Genomic DNA, 27820 nt, shown 5'->3' with positions numbered 1-27820 from the left:
CCTCCATATAAAATTCATATATTTCATATAATTTTCATATATTTCTTATTTTAAATAAAAGTAAACAAGTATCTTCAAGAATAACTGAATCAGGTCGACATGGTAAATTAATTTCCGATTTGTTTATTAAACAGGCATTAAACAGGTATTAAACACAGGACTCTCTTTTTTAAATTATGGTAAGTTTTTCATTGGGAAAAATAAAAAGAAAGAAACCTGATTCTCTTACAACACTCAGCATCCAGAAATGTTACTTCACCAGAAAATATAGTCAATAATTAACTATACTAAGCCTGTCTCTCAATTTCAAAAAAGCAACTGAGAGAATATGGCCCCAGAGTTGCAGCTTCCCTGATGTTCCTTGCTTTATGCTCTCCTGTAACATGGTTGATGTTGTTTGATAGTATTCTGACATGTACTTTTAAGAGATGAACTGCTGTACACTTACACGTACTGCTTTGAACATTTAAAAGCATAGAAGATATTAAGATGCCATATACAGACAAAAAACTGCAAACATACCTGATGGATTTAGAGATACTTGTCATTAAGTAGATCCAACTAAGGGTGTTGAAGTCATTGGCTATGACCAGTCTTTAAAAAGACATAAAATTAGCTCAGTTATACTCTTTGGGGCTTAGTGGTTTTACCACTGATGATGCTGCAAGAAGTCAGCATAGTAATTGCCTCTTTTTTAATACATATCAGCAATAACGTGTTAACTAATGTACTAGTAACAATCCATCCTTTTTTCCCCTAGATTTTACATGGTCAAGTATTGTCTTGTAATAAATTATTTTTGTACTTAAAGTTTACAAGCATGCTCCGTGTCAAGCTGAGATCATTATGGTCTTCTCCTAGTATCTTTGGTCTGTATTATTTCTCGAGTGTCTTTATGACATTCACTATTCTTAGGGTTTTGGAGTTGTTTGTTAGTTTGTTACTGTTATGTTTAAAAGAAAGAAATACTAGAATAGATTATTCCCTGAGAACTATAATCTACGCACACAACCAAAGTCCATATTAACTTTACAATGAAACCACTTTGTTATGAGAAAACACTTTATACAGTCTCCTACTATCAGTTTTGAAACAAGGTAATTCAGTCTAGATTAGAAGCTTGCCCTATTGGATCTTCATTTTATGCTCAAGACAGGAAAATTTGTTCATTCTTAAATGCAGATACTTTTTCACTTTCTCAGCACTCTTACTTTTCTACAAGATTACTCAATAAAACCTACAGAACTGTACAATTTTATTTTTCTCACTTTCTTGGAACTAATTCTGGAAGAAGTAAAAATAACAGGTTTAAGAGATATAAGGGAGAGTGGAAAATATAGATATCTATCTCTCTGACATAACTGTCTTCAAATTCTAATATTTCATTATTTGTTTCCAAGTTTATCTCTATCTGTTTATGTCACTGCCAAACTCCATTAGATTTTCCTTTATCTTCTACAAATAGCAGTGGAGAAACAAAGTACACTGATAGCCCTGCAGCACTGGAGTACTACATGGTAATGGGCTTTGCATGTCAGGTCAGTTCCTACATTTGGAGAAGACAATGACACTCAACATAAATGGGGCTTCTTGTCCTCCTTGTGAATTCTGAGAACGCTTTATAGAAAAGTTAAGAAAATAGTAGAATGAGATTTCTATGTTTTTCCAAGAAGCAGGAATCAGAACACATATGTCCATTCAGAGTCATTCCCTTATTATCACACAGTATCACACAGTATCACACAGTATCACAGTATTGTGAGAGTTGGAAGATCATTGAGTCTTTTATTCTTCTTATAACTCATATATAATGCTATTATGGGATGGAAAGTACCAAACTGCATGCACCTGAGGTTCCCTGGGTTGGCCCCACCTTCCCACCAGGTGCACAAACACTGTTTCAGGCCATGACTTAGCATTTCTGCAACACCATAGTATAGTGACAGTGCTGAGCCTCCTAACAGGGATGGAATCCCTCTAGAGAAGGAACTGGCAAAAAATGCCTACAAACAGATCCTTAACTTGGTGAAAAAACACAGCTTGTTTTCAGAATCCTTAGTAACTTGCACTGGTATTACCCCTCATGCATTTGTCTTGTAAAATCTTCTGACAACAATGCTAAAAGCACATTTAAATCTCAGTCATTCTACTGGTCAATTTTTGTTCCTACTGAAATCTCTATTCATACTGCTAAGCAGTTCTTTTATCATTATCATTTACACAAGGAAAAAAAGGTTTACTTTTTTTCTTTGGGAAATATATTTCTGTTCACTCATTTCTGCCCCTACTGCAGATGTTTTACCAGCACAGTCAGGTATTGGTATATGGGTTAATGGTTTAGGTTTACAAATAAAGATAAGTATGTTTTCTGAACCTATGTTAAACCTTCTGTTTTGAATCTCACTTTGATACTTTTCTCCCTTCTTTAATTCACAAGTCCCTGTTCCTGGAAAATATTTTAGAGACATTCTCTAGAATTTTGCACAGTAAAATTCTGTATTCTGTATAGAGCATTTATTGTAGCCTTGTTGAAGCAAGCTATACATATACATAATGTGACTGTATATTAGGTGTCCTACTGGGTACACTCAAGACAGAGTTTCTGCATCCTCTCACTGGAAAGCCTCATAGCTGCACTCCTGTAGATTTAAAAGCTGTTATCACAATCTCACTTTCTTGCCTTTCAATTCATAACCTGTCTTGTGATGTCAAATTAATGCCAATGAGTTTTGTCCTGTTTCAGGAATGTGCAATTCTGGACTCATTACAAATGACGAAAAGGATGTAGTCCCATTATCTTTTTCTCCTATGACAAGTACCATTTCCCTAACTCTCTCTTTAAGATAATCTCCAATGAGTTTGGCATTAGTAATGAAGACAATTAAAGCAACTGTCTATTGAGCTGACTTAGTGAGAAATGAAAGTTTTGTAATTATTTCTGTATCCAATCAGCCCATGATGGATGGTCCACAAAGGTTTCTGTTCTAAAATCTAAGCAAGACAAACAAATTGATCTTAAATCACTTCTATCCAATTTGGTGACAGGATGCGAAAAACTTGCATAGCCATTTGGTCTACATAGTAAGATTGAGGGGGAGCTTTGAGAAAAGATGTGTGTGAAAATTTGGATGATTGTATGGTACTAATAGTATCATCCAGAAACACACGAGCATTAACTATTGATAAGGCTGGTATTCCTCCACATGGTATTCCTTCCACCCTCATCATTGTAGCAGGTAATTTTTTGTATTCCCGTTGAAAAGGCCACTTAAGTGTAGTGTCTTTTTGTTGTTGTTATGTTTTTATTTTGTTTTGTTGTTTATTTTAGCTTAGCTAAGCATTTTATTTTCATTTGCTTTGCATTTGTTGTGGGATGGAGTTTTTTATTGTTTTTAATTAACTGGCACTTGCTTGAAAATTGATTGTTTTGTTGTGCTGCTAGGTTTTTATTATTATTTTTAAGATTTTATACTAGCCGAAGAACTAGAAATAAAAGAATATTCCAGTTCACATTTACATGGCTCCCATAGTTGTGAATTGAAGAAATTATTCAAAATGTTTCAGATTTGCAATACATTTTTTTTTTAGTGTTTGCAATAAATGTTTTGATTATAGTAATTTACGTGTGTATAATAAATACATCACACTTGCACACACAATTTCTACATACAGCAAATAAGATAAATAAAAATATAGATGCAAATATTAATGTACTACTATTACAAAGCACTATTAGAATATGGATGGGAGAACAGAGGTAGGAAAGAAACTTTTCTACATCCTGAGTGATTACTGTTATATAAAGGAACACTATGACTTTGAATAAGTGGGTACAGCTTCATTGTAGTTAACTCCTTTATACACTGAAAATATGGTTGTACTTGTACAGCAAATTTTTTGGAATGTTGTCTATTTATGAGAAGTATTACAAGCATTAACAGAATTAGCAGATAAATTGGATAAGAAATATTGCTATACAAATCTATTTCTAACAAAAGATGCTCTAAACAATGGTTTTGAAATTTGCTGTTCAGTCTTTAGAGACCTATGTATCAGGAAGAGAAAAATAAATCTGAAATATAACATAAGGATTTCATTAATGCTGTATTGTACCAGTGAGTACGACAATAATGCACATGAGAGGTAGCTGAATAAGGAAAAGAAATGGATTAAAACCATAAAGATCCAAATCCTTATTTTTATCCAGAGCCCTCAGTCTGACACATTTCCTACCATACTCTCATGCTTCATTTCTGAATCTGGACTACAAATAACATGTAGGTATTCCTCCAGACCTAATAAAGAACAATAATGAAATACTATGACAAGTGATGGACCTGCTGCATAGGTCAGGTGAATAAAAAAAAATAAATTATTCAGTTTTGAACGTTCGTATTTTCCTGTTACTTTACTTCCAACTATGGCAGGTTGTTACCATTTAATTACTACGGGTGATCCAGAAGTGCAGTAAGTGAATGTAAAATATTACAGAAGCAGGTGAAATCAAATGAAAGTTCTATTACTTTTATAAGCAGTACATTTTGGAACTTTTTTAAAAAATACGCAGATTAAAATAAATAAATAAAATGAAATACTCACTCCTGTTATGTAACGAGGTCTATACTGGATGGTTCCAAATAAGCCAAGTATGACTACAATAATGTGTATGAAATTTGCCAAGATGGGTGCCCACTGATAACCAAGGAAGTCAAATATTTGCCTCTCGAGCACAGAAACCTATGATTAAAAAGCAGAAGAATAAATAGATTAGAACACACCAGAAAATATCTACTGGGGCACTGTCACATCCCATAGCAAGATGATTGCACTGTGTTAAAAAGCAAAAGCAAGATCAAATTCAGTCAGCTGTATCAGCAGTACAAAGAAACGAGTTTGCAATATTTCACTTTCTTGTTTTAATGAAAGCTGCATTTCTCACTGACAGATTACTGAGTTATATTCAGTTAGCTAAAATATTAATGTGGGCAATTTTACTGAGATACTAAAGCATTTCCTAGGATGTTATGTTTGCAGGTGAAGAAACACAAATCATTTTGTTATACACACCAGCAAATGCTATAATGTTCTATGGTACTGATGCTGAAAATATGTGCTGGGTTTATGACTTTTTCTCAGCTACTTTTCTTCCACCTACAATAACCATCCTTCAGCTTAATCCTGTCTATTTTCTTTCATTATTTTCTCTGCTCTTTTTTTTTTTTTTTTTTTTTTTTTTTCCCTTCCTTCTATTCCTTTTGTTTCTAGCTATCTCATGAATGGGCTTTTACCTCTGTTGAAATGCATACAAGTTTTTGACTTGGTTCTATTGATAATTACTCTAGTTTATCTTCTCACACTGTCACAAATAACTCATATACAAGCTGTTACTCACAACTCCTGACTCTTCATTTCTGAAAATGAATTATGGTACAATCTTGAGTTGTTGATGGCTGTTTTAAGTTAATAGCATTCCAAGCAAATAGATAAGAAAGCAGAAAAAAACCCTGTATTTCTAATAATATCAGTAGAATTCATTTCTGAATTCAAACATCAAGTGTTTCTTACCTTGTATTCAGTCATTATAGCAAAAATACAGCATTGCATAACAAACCATAGGCAGAATGGCATGTTTTGATTTAACTAATACTCATGTGAAGATTAAAAGGTAATGAAGGCTGGAGTGAATTTAGACAGAAGGAGTACCAAGTTTCTTTGATATTTGAGTTATTTCAGTAATTTTACTAATTAGGAGTAGATGAGTTTTATGAAAATGTATGTAATACTAATAAAACACGCAGAAGAAATAAAACCAGACTTTCTTCACAAAGTTTCACTAAATGACAGGAGACTATTTACTCAGTTTATATTATACAGTAAATTAATTTATTTAGATGTATCTGTCACACACTTTATTCATTTAAGAGATAACACCTTTTGAAATCAAGTACTAAATGAATAATTAACCACTGTCAAGCGCTTTTCTTGCATGATGTAACCATGGAAGAGTCTTTTAACTTTCATGACACAGTCTACTGTCACACCAACATTTTATTTTTGCAATTAACTAAGAAGGGTTGCCATTAAAAAGGCAGCCTACACTTGCACCAGCACTGCAAATGTAGAGTATTAGTTATATAATGCTTACTGGCATATGTTGCACTTTAAGATAAGGATTCTCAAAGTAACGCTGGGGATGCCATATCATTTTGAATTTTGAGCCCATCTGAAAGTTCAGAGTTTCATGTTAACCTCCAATTTCCTCTTTTGAACAAAAAATGCTTTCATACAGTACATCCAGCTTATAAACAGTGTTAATATTTTGCCTAGCATTTTATTTTACAGGTATGCTGACACAAAGAGATCCTGGAGCCACACTATCTGAGATCTTATTGGAGTGATTTGTGCTATCCTGCATCTCTGTCTAGCAAATGAATGTCATAGAAGCATTCACAGGATTCTAGGACACAGCATTCTAAAGGTGAAAACAGTGAAAAAGGAACAAAAGCTAAATAAAGATGCATTACAAGTTTGATGAAATATACCTCTCCTTGTGCTTCTGAATTTATCATAAAAATTATTTCCTTGACTATCAACTTAGTCATTTACATAGAAATGATTAACAAGTGGCATACACCGGTGTTATGTAGGTTAGTGTGAAGTCCCTTAGGGGTATCAGCAAAAGACTTGCTACACTTTAAGCGCCGTCAAACAAGTAATGTAGGGAGAACACTCACTCTGAGCACTGAGCAAGGCTGAAGCAAAAAGAGTCTAGACTAAACAAGTATCTGGTATACTTAACAGTAGAGATTCAATAAGCAAAAAACACAAGGGATGAAGGAATCATTAAATAAGTAAGAAATTATATAGCTAAGAACTCCAGCTATAGAAGAAAATTGCAGCAGGGTAGTTAATTATATATAAAAAAAGTAAAATGCCTAACATTCCTGTTGTAATTTTAGGTTAAGAGGAAGTCATGCTACCATGCATAAAGAATGTTTTGCTTTGCTTATTTATTTATTTATCTATTTATTCTTTTTTACTGAGAAATAAAAAATAAAAAATTTAAAAAAATATAAAAAAAAATCAGAAAATCTTGTTTAAGGGCCTTATTGGATAAATGTCTGCTCTGTGTGAAATTTGCACTTCCCAAATGTCAGCATGTATCCTTATTTTTGATGGCCAGGAATTGCTTCTGTGCCAAGCAACCGCTCAGTTTGTGGCTGTATTGAAATTTCTGGTGAGGGCACCCACTGCAGTAGCCTTCCTGTCCATTTCTGCTGTGTCCTGCTGATGGACAACGAGACATGTAAAGCAGGGGGTACACATCATCTAAGCAGGACTAGGAGACATGACTGCACCATCTCCGTACCTATGTATCTACCTAATAATTCTGATAGGCAGACTTTCTATTAAACTTCCATTTAATTTCATTTCAAGGCATCAGTTGCTTGTGGGGACTGTTCTGGTAGGATTTGCGGACATAAAAGGCTGATGAAGTGCAGCTACTGTTCCTCAGAAGTTCAGACTACCACAGCAAGAAGCATCAAAGATTTATCAAATGGAAAATTTAGTACAGAACTTGATCTTCATTCCCATTTCCTTAAGAGAAAAGTTGGAGGCAAAGAGAGAGAAAAAAAAAAAAAATCAGTATTCCACATCATAACATCATGTAGAGCACTCGGAGTTAAACAGTTAATGCTCCAGTTCCATGGATTTTCAATACCTCCACACTACCTATCACAGAAATGAAGTCTAAGACCTACACCTCCCAAAACACTTCACTGTTCCATTTAGAGGGGAAGGTGAAACTGTCTGGGAGTCACAAGACTGCCCCTTCTTTTTCTGCATTTCTCAGAGGTGTGAGATCCCTAGCCACCTTGTCTTCACCATTATAGTAGGTTCTTCAGTTCTGGACACTCTCTCTCATTTATTCAATTTATCAGCTTCAATTCCAATTATATTGTGGTTATACTGCATTATCTTGCATTCCGCTATTATATTTAGTAAACTAATTTTCTCCCCTAGCTTGTTGCTGTTTTGTTTTCGGGCCCTTCGCCCTACCTTTTCCCTCTCATCCCCCTTTTTCCCTTCTCCCAGGGCATGGGTCCATGGGTCTCTCTGCTCCATTAGTCACAGGACTGGGACAAACTGGGCCAGAACTTTGACATGCCATTACTCAAAAAATGTCATTGCAGCTATCCTTGCATTCTAAAAGGGGAAAAATAAAAAGTAGGACAAAGCATTGACAAAATCTATTAAAAACAGTATTATGTGGCTTCCACCTCTTCCACAGGTGCCAGAATCATGAGGGATTTCCTCACTTAGAAATACCAAATACGGATCTGATTTTGAAAGGACTTTTTATTTTTTAACTTTAAAAACTTAAAAAAATTTGATTAAGTAACTGCATTTCCTTCTCCAAAAATGACCCATAAGCTGAAAATGTTTAATAATGTTTCAAGAACACTATGGATGAAAAAGAAGAAGAATTTAAAAAAAAAGACTGACATAAAGTCTAGGAACAGAAAGAATTGCACATTTCATTTCTTATTCTTCTGGAAACCAGAATTTAAATTGAGAACAGAAAAGAGAAAAAAATGGATGCTTTGAATGAAAAATTAGACTACAGGAAGAAAATTTTTTATTCAATTACATTTTAATAATTCACTGAAGCCAAAAGATACAATCATGGAGTCTTGGTTCCTAATTTTAGAAATTAATCATCCATCAAACTGTCTTAGATTTCCAAATAAATAAAATACCATTGATAGATTATTTTATCTAATCACTGATAAATTATTGAAGAGCTATGTGCAAACCATTTCTACTAATTCATTATTTTTCCCAGACTTCTGCTTGCTGTTTTAAAAATATATACACAATAAAATCAGTCTGTACACTGTCAAGTTGGAAGAGCTCAAACTGTTATTCCTGTCTGCGGATGGCTGTTAATAAGTTAACAGTGTTACTGACCCTGAGGGATCTAAAGAATTGAATTTCCAGAGGATAAAGAAAACCATTTTGAGATGATTCTTAAAGTATATGATAGGAGTAAAATTTCAGACAGTAATCACAAAGGAAAAACCAGTCAAAAAATGATTTATAACACAAATAACAAAACGGAAGATGACAAAGTGCTTTTCCTTAGAAAGCTCCTTGAGAAGAAACTTAACCACAAGTACAACAGAACAGACCCAAAAGTTTGCACTCATGTAAATTAAAGTGCACTTTGTCACACAATCCTCCATGCACAAAATCTTCCCCAGTGAAGCAGGGCCTAGTGCAGAATCACATCAAAATGGCGAACTCACCAGCTGAGTCGTGGCACAAGGCTCTCACCCAAAGAATAAAACTAAGTTAATGTAACTCACTGTGAAGGAGAATCATGCAATCATGCTTCATTTCTTAACTAGGGCAGGTGAAGAACAATTTACAGAAACAAAGCTGCCATCAGTAACTCTTTAAGTCTTCAGCTCATTTGTTTTTTAGTTTTTTGATTTTTGATTCTGTGGCTTGTAAAGGTAAAAACATCCTAGTAAATACAAGCATTTTGGGCCTGTTGTGTACAAGAGCTCTACAATGCTGAAGTCGATGTGAACCGCACACAAGGCTACGCCTTCCATTTGCTTTGTCAATTTGAGGCAGAATGCATACTTCACACCACATCTTAATGAAGTTCATTTAGATTTACAACAAAATTTCTAATTTCAGTATACTATCGTGAGATAGAGGAACCGGTTATTCAATAAATTCACAACAGTTCCTCAGCAGAAAAACAGAATAACATTTCAAAGTCCATAAAAAATGCATCTGCAAGTGCACCTGTGCATGCAAGTAAAATCCTTTACAGTAAGGCAGTGGGTGAGGAAAAAGATTTAAACATTTTTTGTGAGAAGGAAGACAAAACTAAAATGGAGTTCTGCAGAGAGCTGTAGGCATAATGGTATTCTCAGTACATCTAATAAAAACCATGACAAGTGCAGATAATTCAAGTAAGAATCAACAAGGATTTCCACTTGTCCATTGGTTCCTTAAAGGAATCACAAATATAATATTAAGCCCCTGTCCCTAATCCACCTGATGCTGCTGAGAGAAGGAATAGGCCTTCTCTGGAGCTGATAAGAAGGTAATCATGTTTTTTAAAAATCCTGTATGGGACCACATCCCTGCATCGTTTTGTGTAAGAGTGGATTTATGCAGTGACCTACTGAGTACAACAGGGCTCTGCATAGGTACAGACTGTACTTGAGGACTGTTCTGCTGACTTCTCTAACTCAACATAACAAGAATTAAATAAGAGTAAACGCAGTCTTTCTTCTGTGAGTTTTTAGTTATGCAGTAATGAGAATAACACTCCATGACAAGAATAAGAAAGAATCTAGCTAAATCTGAGCTGGTGAAACAGACAGCTGGTTTAAATTAAACTGATTTGCTGTGCACGGAACATATCTTCAGGTTATTATAATCACAATTTGTAAGCATTTAGACTCCACCATACATGCATGGAGGCTTAGTGACTTGAACAACAAGAACATCAAAACCCCGTCTTCCAGGTATTTCCAAAAAAGAGTTACCCTCTTTGTGAAAAGGTAACAAAAAGAGGGAATTCATAGATCATAAATCAGAGTTGGAAGGGACCTCTGAAGGTCATTTAGTCCAACTCTTGTGCAATGAACAGGGACATCCACAGCTAGATCAGGTTGATCAGGGCCTCATCCAGCTTCGCCTTGAAAGTCTCCTGGGACAGGGCAACAACCACATCACAAGGCAACCTTATCCAGTGCTTCATGACACTCACTGTAAAACATTTTTTTCCTTATATCTGACCTAAATCCACTCTATTTGAGCTTGATGCCATTTCCCCTCTTTCTATCGCCACAGACCTTGCTAAAGAGTCTGTGCCCTTCTTTCCTGTGACTCCCCTTTAGATACTGAAAGGCTGCTATCAGGTCACCTTGCAGCCTTTCTTCTCCAGGCTGAACAGCCTCAGCTCTCTCAGCATGTCCTTCTAAGAGAGGTGTTCTATTCTGTGGATCATTTTTGCAGCCCTCCTCTGAACGCACTTCAACAGATGTCTCTCCTGTTCTGAGGACTCTATATCTGGATGCAGTACTCCAGGTAAGGCCTCACCAGAGCATAAAGAGATAAATGATGAAAAATAAATTGGGGTAAAAGTCTCTTTTAAAGTAAAGTAAAAGTTACTTTATATTGAAATGTCAAGTGGTTGCATTTTTTCTTTGTTGGTGGTGGCAACTTTTTTCTTTTCCTAAAACTGTTTTTCAAAATTACTGTAGAAGAATCTTATGGGAACCATATTAGTAGAATTATGACAAAAATGGAATTAATTAACAGGTCTGCCTTTAAGAAGTAAAGTTTTGAAATCTGGAGCAAATAATCGCAAATTATGTTTTATATAAGTACACAGAGCTTACAGATAAACTCGAAGATTAACAGAAGAATGTAAATGTGTTGGCAACCCAGCATTTACAGTGCTCTGCATCCTGGGCTTCACATGACCCTGTACAAAAGTTGCCTAGGTCATGATCTTGGAATCGGTAACTATCATGCTTATGTCTAGACGCTGCAGTGCCAGGCTAGTTCTGACTACAGCCAAAGGGGGATGGGTTGATGGCCACTGGTGGACAGAGCTTTAAAAATGGCACATCTTCTTCCATTCTGCCATCAGCAATGAGAAGATCAAGACTGATCTCTCAGGGATTACCTTCCAGCTGTCTTCCTAGCCTCATTCCATCTCCTCCATTCTTCACATCCTTCTGGCAGAAGGATGTCTTTCACACCTCATACATATGGTGACAAAATTCAGTTTTACTGATGCTGTTGAGAAGCCATCAGAAAGTTCCAGAAAAAAGAAACACTGCCAAATTAAACTTTAATAATATTTTATAACTGTACAGTGCAAATTTGCCTGCAGTAAAGCCTGAATGCAAAATCAAGCATTCAGAGAGCATTATGAAAGATTAGCCTTATCTAGAACTGAAGAATTGTTTCTGCATTTATGAAAATATTTGTCAATAAAACAGGTCTGAATCACAGAGACACAACTAGTTTCTAGAACTTGTAAACTCAACAAAGATCTGATAATCCTTATTTGGAGCTGACAAGAAGATACATCTAGGATATTGTCCTGGTTTCAGCTGGGACAGAGTTGGTTTTCTTCATAATGTCTGCTGTATTATCTTTGGCTTTCGGAGAAAAACAGTGTTGATAACATAACAGTGTATTAGTTATTGCTGAGCAGAACTGTACAGAGCAAAGGACACTTCAGCTTCTTGTGCTGTCCTGACAGCCTGAGGTGGCACAAGGTGCTGGAATAGAACAGAAGGAGGACAGCTGACCCAGACTGGCTAATGGGATATTTCATACATGACATCATGAGAAAAATCTTTAAAAACTGAGGAGAGTTGGCCAAGGGGAGCATCCACTGCTCAGGAACTGGCTGGGTGTCAGCCAATTTTCTCAATTTTCTTTTCCTTCTCTGTCTTAGTAAAAAGTTTTTATCTCAAACCACAAGTTTGGTTTGGTTCTCTTAATTATTTTTAAAAAAATGATAATAATTTGCCCCATCCCACTGGGAGGGGAGAGCAAACGAATGACTGTTTGGTGCTGAGCCACCTGCCAAATCAAACCACAACGGGCATCTTAATTTGAGGTAGTGAAACTATGTTGTATGTGTCAGAAAAAAATATAATGTATTCAAATGTCCAATAAAAATTACCTCCTCACAACAAAATATCAGTCTTTACTTCTTCTCAGCAGGAAAGACACCCCTCTAAATAAACCTCACTGGCCTAATGATTTTGACAGATATTGGCAGGGATCATGAACTATCTCAACAGGACTGGATGATGTGATAATAATAGCAGGGGATTTGGTATCATAGGACTTTATCAAGTAAAAATAGCCAGTCTACAGTTACTATGGTAATTGTACTTGTATTCAGACATACAACAGCAACTACAAAGCAAACACAAGAAAGATAGCTAATCCATTTCAGAACTGTAAGGCGCAGAGGGCTCCTTGCTTTGTAGTTACTTATTCCACAACTAAACCTGGATAAGCAGGAGGCTGACTTTTTCTGACCTTACAGAAGCTTCTCTCTTAAGATTGTCCTATTGGAATATTCATTATTGTTACATAGAATATGTGCAGCCTCTACCACATTTTCATGCCTTGGCATAACTTGAAAAATGACATTTAAACTATGCAGACCACTTTACGGAAGAGAGATAATTGATGTCAGTTATAGCCTGAAAAGTTTTAGCTGCTAAACTTTGCCTATTATCTGTGCATAAAACCTTTAGTCCTTAGGGAACTTCAAGCAGCACTGAAGGCAGCAAAGCCTCTTCCCTGTAACATGGCCGCCTCGAGAGTCACACTTGTCACCTGCTCTCGGCACCAGAGTCTCATGAACAGAGTCTCAGATGTCATCTTCCAGATACCCAGTGATCCAAGTCCAACATCTTTAAATTCAGCCACAGCTGGGGAATGTTGATTTTTACCTATAGCCCACTTCCACGAGAACACAGAAATTCATATTCTAAGAATGAATCATTTTATTGTAAAAAGAAAGGGGTATTCATATAGGCTATTTCAAGATTGTTGTTTCAACTCAAGAATTATTGATTAGAGCAGACAATTTGCAGCAATTTTTAAGATTTCACAATTTGTTTTCATTTTGATTTATTACAAGATTATAAGGAAAAAAAAAAAAAAGGCAGCACATGAAACACACTAACACCCTATATGCTTGCAGTCATTATAGGTCAACGGGTGAATGAGCATAATGATTTCCTTCCCTAGTCCATGGGGACAACTATAGTGAGTCAGTCATCCGGTGCCCTCAAATAGATATCATTAAACATTTCAAGGAAAGTGCAGAGTTTTTTATTCTTTATGAAATAATTCTTTATTTTAATGAATATGTACCTAAGCTTTCTGTTTTAAAGAAATACAAAATCCATCATCTTCAAGTAGATAGAACAGACTCACCGTAATATAATAAGCAGTGCAGTTTGGTCTTATTCCCTAGGATTCTCATCTTTTCCAACATTTAAACTATAAAATAATTAAAAAGACAGCACGATATTCCTCTTTCTTCTGTATGGTAACAATGCAATGGGTTAAAAGCTAGACTAACACTGAAGTAGGCTGACTCCTTTTTAAGATTAAGATAGAAATACCTCTTTTTAAGTAGATCACATTCTCTATTCCCAGACTGGTAAGATGAGGGATGAGGAAACAAAAGTTCCACCAAAAGACCACATAAACTATGAACATGTCCAAATTCCAGATGATGAAAGATGCTACTGCAGTGATGAGGACAGTGTCAGAATATTACACTTCCATACACGTAAACTGGCTAGAAAATAAAATGTAGTGCAACCAAACTTAAACTGTGCAAAGAAAATAGAGAAACAAGATATAAAACTAAGATACCATTTGAAGAATCTAATGGACTTTCTTATTTTCTTTTTTTTATACTGTAGTCTCTGGCATATCTCAAGTTTACACTAAGATAATTTATATCAGCTAATTTGAAACTAAACTTTGAGTTTTACATTGTGATTATTTTGTGTAAAGTTTAGTGTACAGTGTCCTGGATTAAACCACTTATTTTTTCAAAACATGTCCTCAAGCACAGTAGTAGTTTCTTAGTTGGTATTTTGACACTGAAAAGCCTTAAATAAGATGGCTTTACTTTGCTTCTCTGCTTCATACAAATAGTATACTTCTCTGCATTAGAGGAAGAATGGTGTCAGTTTCCTGACACTAGTCAGTACCATCACAAAGGCCAGAGAAGCCTGCATAACAAACCTGCATAGCTTACACTACAGTGTTTGTGGACATCTTTTGCTTTGTAAAAGAGCCAATCACATGTCTTCCATTCTCAGAAATCATAATCTCTTCTATATTTTCCTTCAAATATTAATTTTTTTCACCTTCCAATTTGTTTTCTTCAGTGCCCACAATAATTCTCTTGGAAGCTGCCAAAGCTGTAATCTAGAACTTCTGCAAGCTTTCCTCCAGTGGTGCCATACTTCTGCAAATATCTGCCATCATTCAAGTGGCAATTGCTGGCACGATGAAAAAGAATTGCAGTAATTTCTTTCCACTTCTCCATACCTCATATGCTCAGCTGTTCCAAATGGGCGTTCACCTTGCTGGTCTGATGAGGTCTAGAAAACTCAGCAATAATTATTGTGCTGGCAGTGCTGAAGGCAGCTAGCAACACTAAGGCAGAAATTGGAATGCAGCCCAACTAACATAACAAAATCTACTGATTTGTTGCACTGAATATTTTGCTGCAAGAAATTATCATGAGCATTGTGATAGACTATGAAAGGCAAATTAAATTGTCCAAGCCAGACTCTGCTCACCGTCTGGCAAAATCAATAAATAAATAAGTAAATAAAAAAGAATAAAAGAAACAACAATTTAGGTTAGCTGCTGAAGTCTAGCCATTTTAAATTATCTGCCTTGCTACCTCCTTGAATTAAACAAGGAACAATCATCCATCCAATCATGACCTGTCAAAGAAGTGCTTATGCTTGTTTTTGACCATTTTAGCATGGATTAGACTAAGAGAGGAAGGTGAACGGTGTTAAGTTCAGTTTCATAGTGCATGCTCCCTTACAGAATGCAGTAAAATAGTTAAATAGTGGAACTTTTTTTTATTATTATTTATTTTTTTATTTTTTATTTTTTCCCTAAAATAATATTTCTCAGTGTTTTAAATGATTTATGGCTACTGGCTTTCTAACCTGTGCTAGACAATAACATTTAATTGAGTGAAACTACAATGTATTTTTCAAAGTGAACTCCTACTGTTAACAAAACAATAGGAAAAAAATAACATTGACATAACATCAAAAGTCTGTGATTCCTAGTAGCATAGGTAACCTCTCTGGAGAAAGGATTTTTAACTCAAGAAAAGATAATCTGATAATACTGTGTATGCTGCTTCACTGCTAAAGCAAGAACATACCTTTATGCAATGAATGTTGCACTTGCTGATTCCTGCTTTGTTCTGCATGACACTGTTTTGACTGGGGTAATGGTTTGTCCCATGGTTTATCTCTACACCAGTGACACACTGATTAGTAGAAAATGAATTTACTTTAATGAGAACTGCCTTCTTTCTGAGAGGTAAAATATAGCCAAAGAAGAGTCAACTTCTCTCTGCTTTCTCAATCCCTACTGCTGTTATTGCATCTAAGGAAAGAAAGGATCAATACCCATTCAAAATGCCCTGCTATCGACAAGTAGCTCTACAATGAAGAGGAGAGAGAAACAGATGAATCTCGTGCATGCTGGGGAAAATATAAACAAAAAGAAGGAGTCATCAAATCCTTCCTTAATTTATGTCACTATGCAAAGCAAATTATGCCAATAAGGAAAACTCCAGGGTAAAGATAGATTTGTATTGTGGGAAGCTAAGTAAATTGTCAGTAGATGACTGATTTCTATGCAGAACTGCCAGTAGCTGTCAGCATCTATGGTATTTCTGAAGTGACATTCAGATTCCTACATCATGATAAGCTCCGGTAGGAACAACTTCTTCCTGCACCCCCTTACACAAGCCTGCCCTCCCTTCTGCAATAAATGCTGCTAACATGCAATCAAGTCTCTTCATTCAACCTTTGCTCAAACAGATCTGAGAAACAAAATCTTCCCCACACTTCTTTCCTGGAAAAACAAACACTGGACCATCATGGGTCATAACTTTTCTTCAGAAAGCTGAATCAAAGTCCAATCTACTGTACAAAGGACAACAAATTCTGTCTGCTTCTTAGGTCTGAGCCTCCACCAAATTCCTAGTGAAACCTGAAAGGAACACATTCAGCAGCAGATCTGGTCTAAGTGGATTTATACAAGTAAGACAAACCAAATTCAATTCACTCCCTTTTTTCATCTAAAAGACTTTCAATTATTACCAAATTAACTATACAGCTGATAGACTATGAATAGAATTCCAAGTTGTATTCTGCTCTATGGTCTGCCACAGATTACCCATGAGATTCAGACAAAACCTTTTAATCTCAGGACAACACTTGCAGGCAGTAATTCAATTCTGTTTTTGAGATGAAGTCACTCAGAATTTTCATTGACCTTCCCCAATTATTCAGTTTTTAATTTACTTAGAAGTTTTTCAATATTTTACACTGTGTACCAGTTTAACCTTATTTTATTATACACTGGACTTATACCCTTGGAAAAGATGATAAGGAACCAGAGGTGACACCAGATAATGTCCCAGCAACAGTCAGCATGATAGAGTATAAATTTCGTCAAGTGCTATTCTTGTCAACCAATTTCTTCTTTTTCTTCATTGTAGGCTACATGCATAATTCATTACATAGAAACACTCATTTTTGTTTTTCCACTTTTGCTATGAAGATACTCAAAGAAAGAACTAGATCAGTTATTACAGAAATCAACAGTACATTGTTAAACAAAACTAAGGAAAAGTCTTATAAGTAGTATTGAACTATTTTTTCTCACTAGTAAACTATGTATAGCTTTTTCTTTATTTCTTTATATATACACGTTCAACTTCAGCATTCATTTGTTACATGTGAAGCTACTGATTCTAAATTTGTTAGGATCTGGTTAACTAAGAGAGCGACTGTATCTCTTGCCCTTACTGCTAAAACAAATGATGCATTTAAATTGCAACTTATTTGTATTGAAACCAGCAATTTGTTACAATATTTTTAAAATCAGTTACTGAATTATTATCAAAAACATATCTATATTACTTAAAAATCTTTCTCATGGCGTCTTTCACTGTATGAGTATATGAAATGTAAACAATCCTTTCCCTTAAAATTGGCCCGCATTACCTTTGCAAGAGTGAAATTTTTTCATCAGAAACACTATCAGTTCAATTTTTAAGAAATATCTCATGGCACAAATTGATTCTAGCAGACTAGCAGACTAAGTAGAAAATAACAGCCTGTTATTTTAAAGACCATAGGTTTGGAAAACTTTTGATAAGTATAATTTGTTGTGGGGGGATGAAAACTACATCTAAGAATCAGTTACCACACCTTCCCAGTATATGCCTTATTTTATAAACACTGGCAATACTAAATACTTGAAGAAGTGTGTCATAAGAGGTTACATATGGAAAAGCTAAATTTTCTGATGATTCAAAATATGCAACGTAGAAAATATTAAAATAGACTGCAAAACATGATATTGCAACATTGAATAATGACTAAGCATGAAAGCAGCAGATGATAAGCAGATAAGTTCAAAATAATGTACTGTCCTGGGAAAGAATATGCAACATATGCCACGAATTAACTATTACTACTCAGAGCACTATGAAGTCATTACAGCTTGTCTTCTAAAAATTTCAGCATGATGATGAACATCCTCTAGATTTTAGAAACAATTAGGAAGGAGGAGTGGATGAAACAGTGAACTCTACTATATACAACACAGTTACACTAGTAGGCACAGTAGAACTGAAAAAGTACAAAGAAATACAATGGGGATGATCAGAATAAGATGAAGTTTTCTGCTGAGGACAGACTAAGCCAACGAGGTCTCGTGAATTCAGTGTATAGAGAGCTGGAGAGAGATATGAAAATGTATTTAAAATCCAGAATCATTTAAAGTAAGTAGGGAACAGGTCTTATTTCTTTTCATAATAACAATAGAGGCAGGCAGCTGGAATGATTTCAGAAAAGCTGAAAACCAAAAAGACAAAAAAACATTTTTTCTAAGAGTGAATAATGAAACCATGTCAATTACTGCCATGTGCTTTTGTGGTGTACGCAGAAAAAGATATGACAAGTTTATGGAAAATAATTCACTTTTGGTGAATATAAACAATGGTTTAGCCATAGCATTTGGTTTAAGAATTCTTGTAATTAGCAGCTGCTAGAACTTAGAGGGTAAATTTTATTGGAGGAATTTGGGAGGAATGGCCTTGTTCTGACCTGCTTGCCGTACAATTGATGCTGGCTGCTGTTTGATGCTATTTTCTGTGCTTAAGTGATCCTTTGTTCTATTCAAACAAGATTTTTTTAATCTTCCATTTGATCCAGCTTGTAGCTTTTTTTTTTTTTTTTTTTTTTTTCTTTTTCCCCTGTTTAAATTGGAATGAAATTGCTGTAAAACCATAAATCATACTAAAATTATGCCTAAATCACAGAATACTCTGCCTTCAGATTTCTGAAGGTGTTAAGATTTAAACTGGTTCAAGAACACCATCTGAAATCTTACTGCCTATTACATTTATTTATAAAAGGACATTTAAATATGATCCCTTCAGAACTCCCCCCAAATCTGAGTAATATTGCAAGACCTTTAAGTAGATCTGTAAAACCCTTCCCAATGGTGGCTAATGGGAAAAACTGAAAATTAGGAGAGCATAAAATGAAATTACTTCCTTTACTTACATTTACTTTATTTCCTTATCTATTTGTTTCCAGATAATGTGCCTTCATTTTAAAATAAGGACTTGAATAATAAGGATAGAGACTTAACTTACTGCTCTAAGTCAACTGGTAAAACCCAGTATGGAGAATGGCTGACAAGATTTCAAGTATTGCACAGAACCTTAGCAAATGAAGTACGTTGCCTTTGATTGCCATTAAGACAACAGTTAGGTGAGATTTACCTTTTGTTATGAGCTAGTAGAAGAAGAAAACCATCTGTTTCTAATAAACACTTGTTACCTGTATTATTACTTTATTGTATTGGCTCTAGCAATATACACAATGAAAAATGTAAGCCTGTGAGGTACATTAATAACAAGGTGATGGTGTTATTGATGCTTTAAATGAATTCAAAGTATGAACACTTCCTTATTTTAATCAAATTGTTAATGGAATGAACACACTCTGGCACAGTACCAAGATGTGACACATCTGGTAACTGCTGCAGAATACAACCCCACTCAAAAGTACAGGAACAAATCACAGTGTATTTTTAAAAGAAAAATGATCACTTAGGGCATATTAGTGCAATGTCATGTCATGGGAGCTGAAGCATAAGAGTGAAAAAAATCTTTTGGAGTCTAGAAGCATAATATTTGAGGAGAAAATACATGACCCACAAAGTCTGGATAGGAAGGATGCAACAGCACATGGAAATTTCTGCTGAGTGCTTTAGGAGCTACCTACAAACCAATGAATACACTTTATTAAGTCATAAGATGGAAGATGACGTTGGCAGTAGTGGTAAAGTGTAGAAGTTTAGAGTAATGATGTATCACTTAATCTAGTCATAAAAAATTCAAGTTCTGCACTGAAAGGGGCAGAAGTATCTGATATAATGAGTACTGAGTGAAACACATGAGACTTTGTTTCTAACTAGCCTTGTAAGTCTTCCTGTACACAACACTCCATATCAAAGCTTTCCAATACCTAAACTACCAACTCTTGCTGCCACAATGCAACTTGGATGAGTGGTACATTTGTGCCAATGATGGCAGCAAAAGTGCTGGATAATGGGATTTCCTTCCTTCATCATCTAGCTTGGATTTTTCAATTTCCTTTGAAAGCAGATAGGTTGACATTCTACAAATACATTATTATTGCAGTCACTGGCTGCAATATGTGCAGCTGAAAACAAAAAAACAAAAATCAAACAAACAAACAAAAAAAAACATCTTGTCCTTTGTGAAGCCATTTTAAGGGCTCTTAAGCACAAACTTTTGCATGACTGTGCAATACCAGCTCAGACACCATTCTATTAATAAATCCAATCAAATTACTGTACTACAGAGACTGTCTCCATGAGGTGCGGCTGGGGATGCACTGTTCAGGACATAGACAGCTGGGGACACCTCTGGAAAACGCATACTTAAGAAAAGTAAAAATGCTGCACAGCGGTCAAGCACGGGAATGGCCTGCCCAGGGAGGCGGTGGAGTCGCTATCCCTGGCAGTGTTCAAGAGGCGTCTGGATAAGAAGCTCCGAGATATGGTTTAGTGGTTTTCTGTAGGTATCGTAAATGGAGGACAGTTGGACTAGATGATCTTGTAGGTCCTTTCCAACCTTGTGATTCTATGATTCTGGCCAAGTTCAACCAACTAAGAGAGACACACTAGACCTGATTTACTAAAACAGAAGTTATTGGTTGGGCCAAAAATACTGTCCTTAATGGTTATGATGAAAAATAACTTCTGTTGGATTTTTATAATTCAATAACTATATAACTAAATAACCATTTCTACAGATGACTATAGAAACTACGCATAGTTGTTCAACATCTCAGAACTCTCAATTTCTAAAAGGCCTAACTATTGGGAATATCTGAGTACTATGCTTTATACCATTTGCAACCTTGCTTAGTACAACATTATGTATATAAAGTAATATTACTGATAAAATTGCTTTAGAAAGGATCTATAGCTTTTCAGAATTAGAGCTCTTTAACTAACCTACAATCAAAACACTTTAGCAGATATAATACAGCTACTTGAGCTGTAGTTAAGCTGTTCTCCCCTGACTTACCTAACGTACTCTACAAACCCTTCGATTATTTTGCTTGAGATTGCCTCATCTTGCTGGCCTTTATAGAAAACAGAAGGCACAAAAGATAACTGATGTTTTCCCATCTGATTCCTTAATAAATGCTCTCTGCTAGAAAGGACTGGTGAGCAGACAAGAAAATAGGACTCACTTATCAAACCATACACCCAGCGCCGCCAGAGATCCAAGCTGTGTTTTGATAAGGATTTCCTGGATGATGTGGTAACATTCTCCCTGAATCTCATAGGTATCTTGGACATCTGGCAAATACATTTCATTCAGTTAATGAAAACAAATCCCATCTAATTAGTCAAGTCCATCTTTTCTTGCCCCTTCCCTGCAACCCAAAAATTTCTGCTTAAGAGAAAAAGCACCTCTGGCTCCAGTACTTGAAAACAGGGTGCCACATTATCTCCTAGAGGCCTTAAATTACAAGACTGAGTAACAGAAAAACAAACAAAAAAAACAAACAAAAAAACAATATGAAAATCTAACATTTATGTACACTTGCAAACTGATGAGAGAGTTTAAACAAAATGAAATCTGTACCGTAACAATGAAATAGTTTTATGGTGGTTTTCTTTACAGACTGAAGTTCCTGGATTTGAAATAGCTGCTTTAGAAAAGGCATTTCTGAATAGTTCTGGTAGCTTATTTCTCTGGTTACAGATCACACTAATAACTTACAAAACTGCAAGAATTTGGATAATTGCCATTTTCATACCATGATGTTTTTATCTTTGCTCTTCCTGAAAACGGAGCAACAAAATTTAACATCTGAAAAAAAAAAAAAAAAAAAAAAAAAAAAGCTTATGCTCTTGCTCTTCTTGTGAAGAGACTTTTTTCTCCCCTTGTTGATGAAGAATAAATCTTGCATTAAAAAATGGATCCATGATTTGGATGACACATTGTAAAATGAATTCTTGAATTTCTCCTGTAACAAACAGATACAGGATTCATGAAGAAAGAATAATAATAATGCTTATATTTCTTTTGGGTTTGTTTTTCCCTTTGCATAAATTAAAAATAAAAACCTTTTGATAATACTTCAGTGCCAGTGAACCATTGGTAAGCCTTCAGCCAGCCTTTCAGAAATTGTTTCCTATTCTGGAAAACCTACTGTGTTTTACTGTGAATGTTTGAAAATAGTAAATCAAAACATTCATGTCTCGAATTTTCAGAAAATGGACTTAATTTGCTGCTTTGGCAAGAACAAAAAATGAGTTCATATGTTTTTAGGTCCTTGGCTGCGCTGAAGCTTTCAGCCTAGGTTCCTTTGCACTGCTGCAGTGAAATCCAGGGCTGCAATACAACTTCTTCCATTTGGAGCAAAAGGTCCAATCCCTGGACATTAAATCTGATCAACTGTAGTGATAAGTCATCTAAATCACTATCGTTAAATCACCATTCCCACAATAGTTTTGTTCATTGTCCTATCCTTCATGACCTTCTGATTGTTCCATGGCAGGTCCTGCTACCAATTATAGCCTCAATTTTCATACACCCCCTGTGTGGTCTCTCTCTCAGGGCTGCCAAGTATGACCTCAGAAAGAGATGAGATTACAGTGTGGTTGTTTCATATTGAATTTGGGCTGAGGGGTGCATGAATCTTGTGGTCATCAAGGAGAACAGAAAAATAATGAAAACTATTACATTTCCTTGCAATCTTACAGACTTGCCCTCAATGGTGCCACTAATTCAGTGGTATTTCCTCTTTGCCTGATGTTAAAAAAAGAAAAGAAATATTTTAAGAAAATTAATATGTTAGAAAAACAGCTAAGAAATAGAGGAAATGTTACCACCAAGTAAATGGAAGTGAGTTTTAGATAGCATTGATCAAGCTCATTACATCACATTATATTTTATACATACAATCTATATACAGAAGCTTCATTGGAAAACTGAAAGAACTCTTTGTAGAAGTTTTCTACTTTATTTGCGACTACAACTGGTTTACAAGGGAGAATGATAATGTTTCAGTAAATATTATATAATGTCAGCAGGTTTTTTAAACCTGTCATCTAGATGCAAATACCTCCCATCTAGAGCCTGGAGGGACAGGCACTTGCCAAAGTGCATCATCACTCCAATTTCATTCTTGTTCCCACTGCCACTCTATATAAACTATGTCTGCTCTAAAGTTATTTACCTTCATCAGCCTTAGTTTTCATTGAGAAGTTTCTTGGTTGTTTTGTTTTGATGGTTTATTTTGTTTTAAGATTTATTTTTCTTATCAAGGAAGATTTATGCAAAAAACCTTTCTACTACAGAACACCATACCTAGCAGATGAAGCAGATCTGAGATTTGCAACTCAGAATTCAAGATTTCATATACAGTGTTAATCTATATCTCTTAGAAGATGCTCTATCATTTGAATTATACTAAACCATTGAGATGACAGAATTACCTTGTAGTTTTGAGTTGCTTGTCTCACAGTTTCTTTCTTCCATACCAAGACATTCTGAATTTAATTCTGATTCTGTGAATGTTCATTGTTAAACCTCATTTTACCATCACTTGAGAGTGAAACCTGAATTAGTTCAGACTTTTTGGAGAAGAGTGTTGGCTTGTGCTGCTTAGCAAATCCTTGGTGATAGATACTTATTAAATAAAACATTAACAGCATATTCTAAAGAGCAAAAAGTATATTGATTTGAAACAAACAAACTGTATTGTATTCTAGCACAGATACCTGGAATAATACCTTAGTGAAAAATGATTGTATTTCCAGACCATTCTGATAGCCAGAAATCTCTTCTAGAAAAAAGTGTAGAAGACTGTCACACAAAATGCAAAGTCTCCATCAATCAAGATGTGTTGCAACCTACTTTTTAGAACAAAATGAGACAGAATAGACAATGCTAGGCTCAGGACTATACTCAGTGCTTCTGGATTTTTGAAGCATTTGCTGCAGTGCACCTTCACACAATTGACAATCGCTTACTTTTGTCTGAATTAAGAAAACTTTTCTTAGTATTCTAATGATTTCAGAGCAATAATTGCTGTTGTTCTTCTTCTATGCTTATATTCAGTTTTCTGAAGATTAGGACCCAATGCATTTTTTCTAAAAAGAGTTAGGTCATACTCTGCAGTTCCTCTATTAGTCTGCAGAGGATGAAAGTAAAACTTGTGAATTCAGAGGTGTTTTGAGGAGTTTCCAGAAAAAAAATGTACAAGACAGAACGAAGTTGTCTTAAATCCTGAACAAAGCAAGATTTTTTTGTGGCTGAAAACCAAATGTAGGACCCCAACCAAGATCCAATAAATCTTTTCAAATTGACTAATTCTGAAGGTAATTAAAATAAGTAGGTTGTCTTACCCTGTCTACTCATCTGTTCATGATTAAAATTGCCCCAAAGGCAGGGGAGATGATCTATCTTTCCAAAGGCTCCATTACCATCCAAATCACACAGACAGAAATGAAGTCTGTTTAACTTGCATTAAAAAAGCTTTTGAAGTTGAATTTGGAACCTCTCACTTGTTTAACAACAGGGAGTTAAAAGCAGTGATCAAGAAAACAGCAGATGTTCATTCTAAGTTATGTACAGCATTTGGAGCTGTATGTTTTTTAAAAATGTTATCTACATGGAGCAAGCTTGTTCTGTAGTATACTGCATGTAAGAGTTTTCTGTCTTCTACTGAAGCCAAGCCACTGTATGGTGATGGAAAGGTGACAGTCCAAGGAGATTAACCAGGAGGTGATGACCATTTATTTCGGAATTTGTAGGTACCCATCATGAAGGATAACAGGATGGCAGTTAGCATGAGCACCCAGTGTGGCCTTCTGCAGCTGACTAAATTAGGTGCATGCTCAAAAAAGAGACTTTGGTGGTCAAAACCATCCATAGTAACAATACAGGGATTTAGAGGCACTGGCTTGTTGTTCCTTATTTTGTAAGGAATTTAGGTAGTTTGCCAACAAGAGATGCTAGTCACCTTTTGACTCTGATGCCAAAGATTTGATGTGTGGTGGAAGAGACACACCTGAAAGACAGATTAAGTTTTGCTCTAAGTCTGAAAGCATATTTTAACAAAATTACCCAGACAGTTGAATTTATATAGTGATATATACTGCATACCACTGTCATTTTTGCTGAGGTGAGTACAGGGCCTGTCTGTTGGCCCAGTAAATTTCAGACTTCAATATCATGTGCCTAAATGGAAGTGCCTGGTCCTACAAGAGTATTCATGAAGACACCAGAGTCCAGCACAAACATCTTTCAGTCAGAATCATGGGAGGCAGAATAAAGCAACTGTCGATTTAGTGGCAGACCTAAACTTATTATATATAAGCCTAACAATTATTAGTTACAAATACCTAAGGAATACCTGAGGACAAGAGACAAAAAATAGAGGGAGAATATACACCTAGCCCATGCATTCAGAGCATTTGATTTCTAATGCAAAGCAGGTACATAAACATACTACAGTTGTAAAAGGAATATATTTTCAAGTGCTCACTGACAGAGGGTGTGTCTTCATAACTATAACTGTACATGTGTGTTGTTGTTTTTTGTTTTTTTTTCTTGTTTGCTCTTGCCTCATCATAAGTCTAGCTTTTTTTTTTCTTTTTTTTTTTTTTTTTTGGTGTAAGGAAGGTTCACCCTCTGTGAACCTTCTCTCACTGAAAAGGAGAAAAAAAAGTTATTTTTTATTTTATAATATTATCAAGTGAAGAGAATAAGAGAAATGAGAGAAGTGTATAAAACAGAAAAATCATTATTGCAATCTATAAATGCATTCAGTTTAACAATACAAGAAGAAGAAATCATGAACAGATAAAGGAGGAGTAATTGTGGATTTGAAAATAAAAAAATTAACCAGAATACTAAAGAATATTTGTAGTAACAAGAATATTTGTGCAAATGGATACCTCAAGGAAAATGAGATGAAGAGAACTCTATTCAACAACAATTATGAAACTGTTCACTAGTAATTCACTAGCAAAAACACCAAAGCAAATAAGTAATCACTGAAGACTGACCATAGTTAGTTGTCTGTTTCTGTGACAAAAGGACAAATGATCATATGGTGCTTGAAAATATAAACACTTGTTTTTCAAATATATATACACATAAATATGCATACACATAAATATACACATAAATATATTAAGGATTATGACACTTTAAACCTGGAACTGAATTGAACTGTTGAGCAGCACAAGTGTTTTTTCATTTACAAATTATTCTTATTCTATTCCATTTGCAAAAATGGATTTCAAAGGTAAAATAGTATTTCACACATACTCTATGAGAACAAGGCCCATGTTCTGTATGATTTATCTTTTAAGCCCTAAAATTATAATTACATTAAAATTACTCTCTGATTCTATTGCATTAACATAATTGTGTGTCAACTAACAAGATGTACTTATTAAATGGAGTATTTCTAGGCCATTTGCACATGTAATAATATGTTATTGTTAAATTTATACTACACCTAGCAATACTTTGCCTAACTACTCAGTCTTACTGAAAATTGTGCCATTAAATAATAGCAAATCTACTATTTTCTTTTGATCTCAATGAACTCTTCAGTACTTTATATAGAACAAAAAAAAAATAAAAAAAAAATCGCTGTTATATTGCACATCTCTAAAGAAAAGCATAGACTTTAAATACAAGGCCAGTGTAAGCATTTTCTTAGAACTGCAAGACTCTCTTCAAGGTAGGAAGGCTATTTAGTTCTTAACCGATGCAGTAAAAGCAAGGATTGTTTTTTGGTTTTTTTTTTATGCTAGACTAACAATTTACAAATGAATAAATTGGGGAATTAAACCAGTCAATTTCAGTGTTTCAGTGTTGGGAAATTTATTTTATCCTTCCTCCATTATTATAAAATGTTCACATGAATTTATTTTCTCACTCAAATTTAGACCTCCAGAGAAATAGTTCAATAATTCTAATGCACATTTCCAGCTTGATTATAAAGTATTATAAAATCTTGAGCCAATGAGATACAGATTTTGTACAAACTGTGGAAAACTGGCTATGATAGCAAATACTGTTAGGTTACAGTCTACTTTTTTCTGTCTCAGTGCGGAGTAGCTCCCCACACTATAACTGTATCTGAAAGCTAAAATGCACATATGGACATCTTGGCTTCCGATGAAAGACTAAGTCTAAAAGGCTGTGAGAACGTTGAATGGTCTCCTTGCACACTGTAACATGTGAATCAACAACACTAGGTTTAGCTTTAGTTAAAATACAATGACACCAGAAGTCTACAGACGTGGCATATTTTATTGTTTGCATATCGTTTTCTCTGTGAGGGTAAAAGCAGATATTTCTGACGTGACAAAGGAC

The 27820-nt window shown here is 35.1% G+C and overlaps 1 protein-coding gene across 2 annotated transcripts in view; it reads right to left on the bottom strand.

Annotated features, from left to right (window-relative positions):
* Positions 1–27820, bottom strand: part of NKAIN2 (sodium/potassium transporting ATPase interacting 2) — a 513101-nt gene that overhangs the window by 280110 nt on the left and 205171 nt on the right. For both annotated transcript variants that reach the window (XM_072331397.1, XM_072331396.1), the window contains exon 2: positions 4600–4737. In XM_072331397.1, coding sequence (XP_072187498.1) covers positions 4600–4737 — 138 coding nt within the window. The remainder of the gene's footprint in view (positions 1–4599; positions 4738–27820) is intronic.

The sequence above is a fragment of the Excalfactoria chinensis genome, chromosome 3 (genome assembly GCF_039878825.1).
Source record: "Excalfactoria chinensis isolate bCotChi1 chromosome 3, bCotChi1.hap2, whole genome shotgun sequence".
NCBI classification, from domain to species: domain Eukaryota; kingdom Metazoa; phylum Chordata; class Aves; order Galliformes; family Phasianidae; genus Excalfactoria; species Excalfactoria chinensis.
This window is presented reverse-complemented; position numbering and strand designations above follow the sequence as displayed.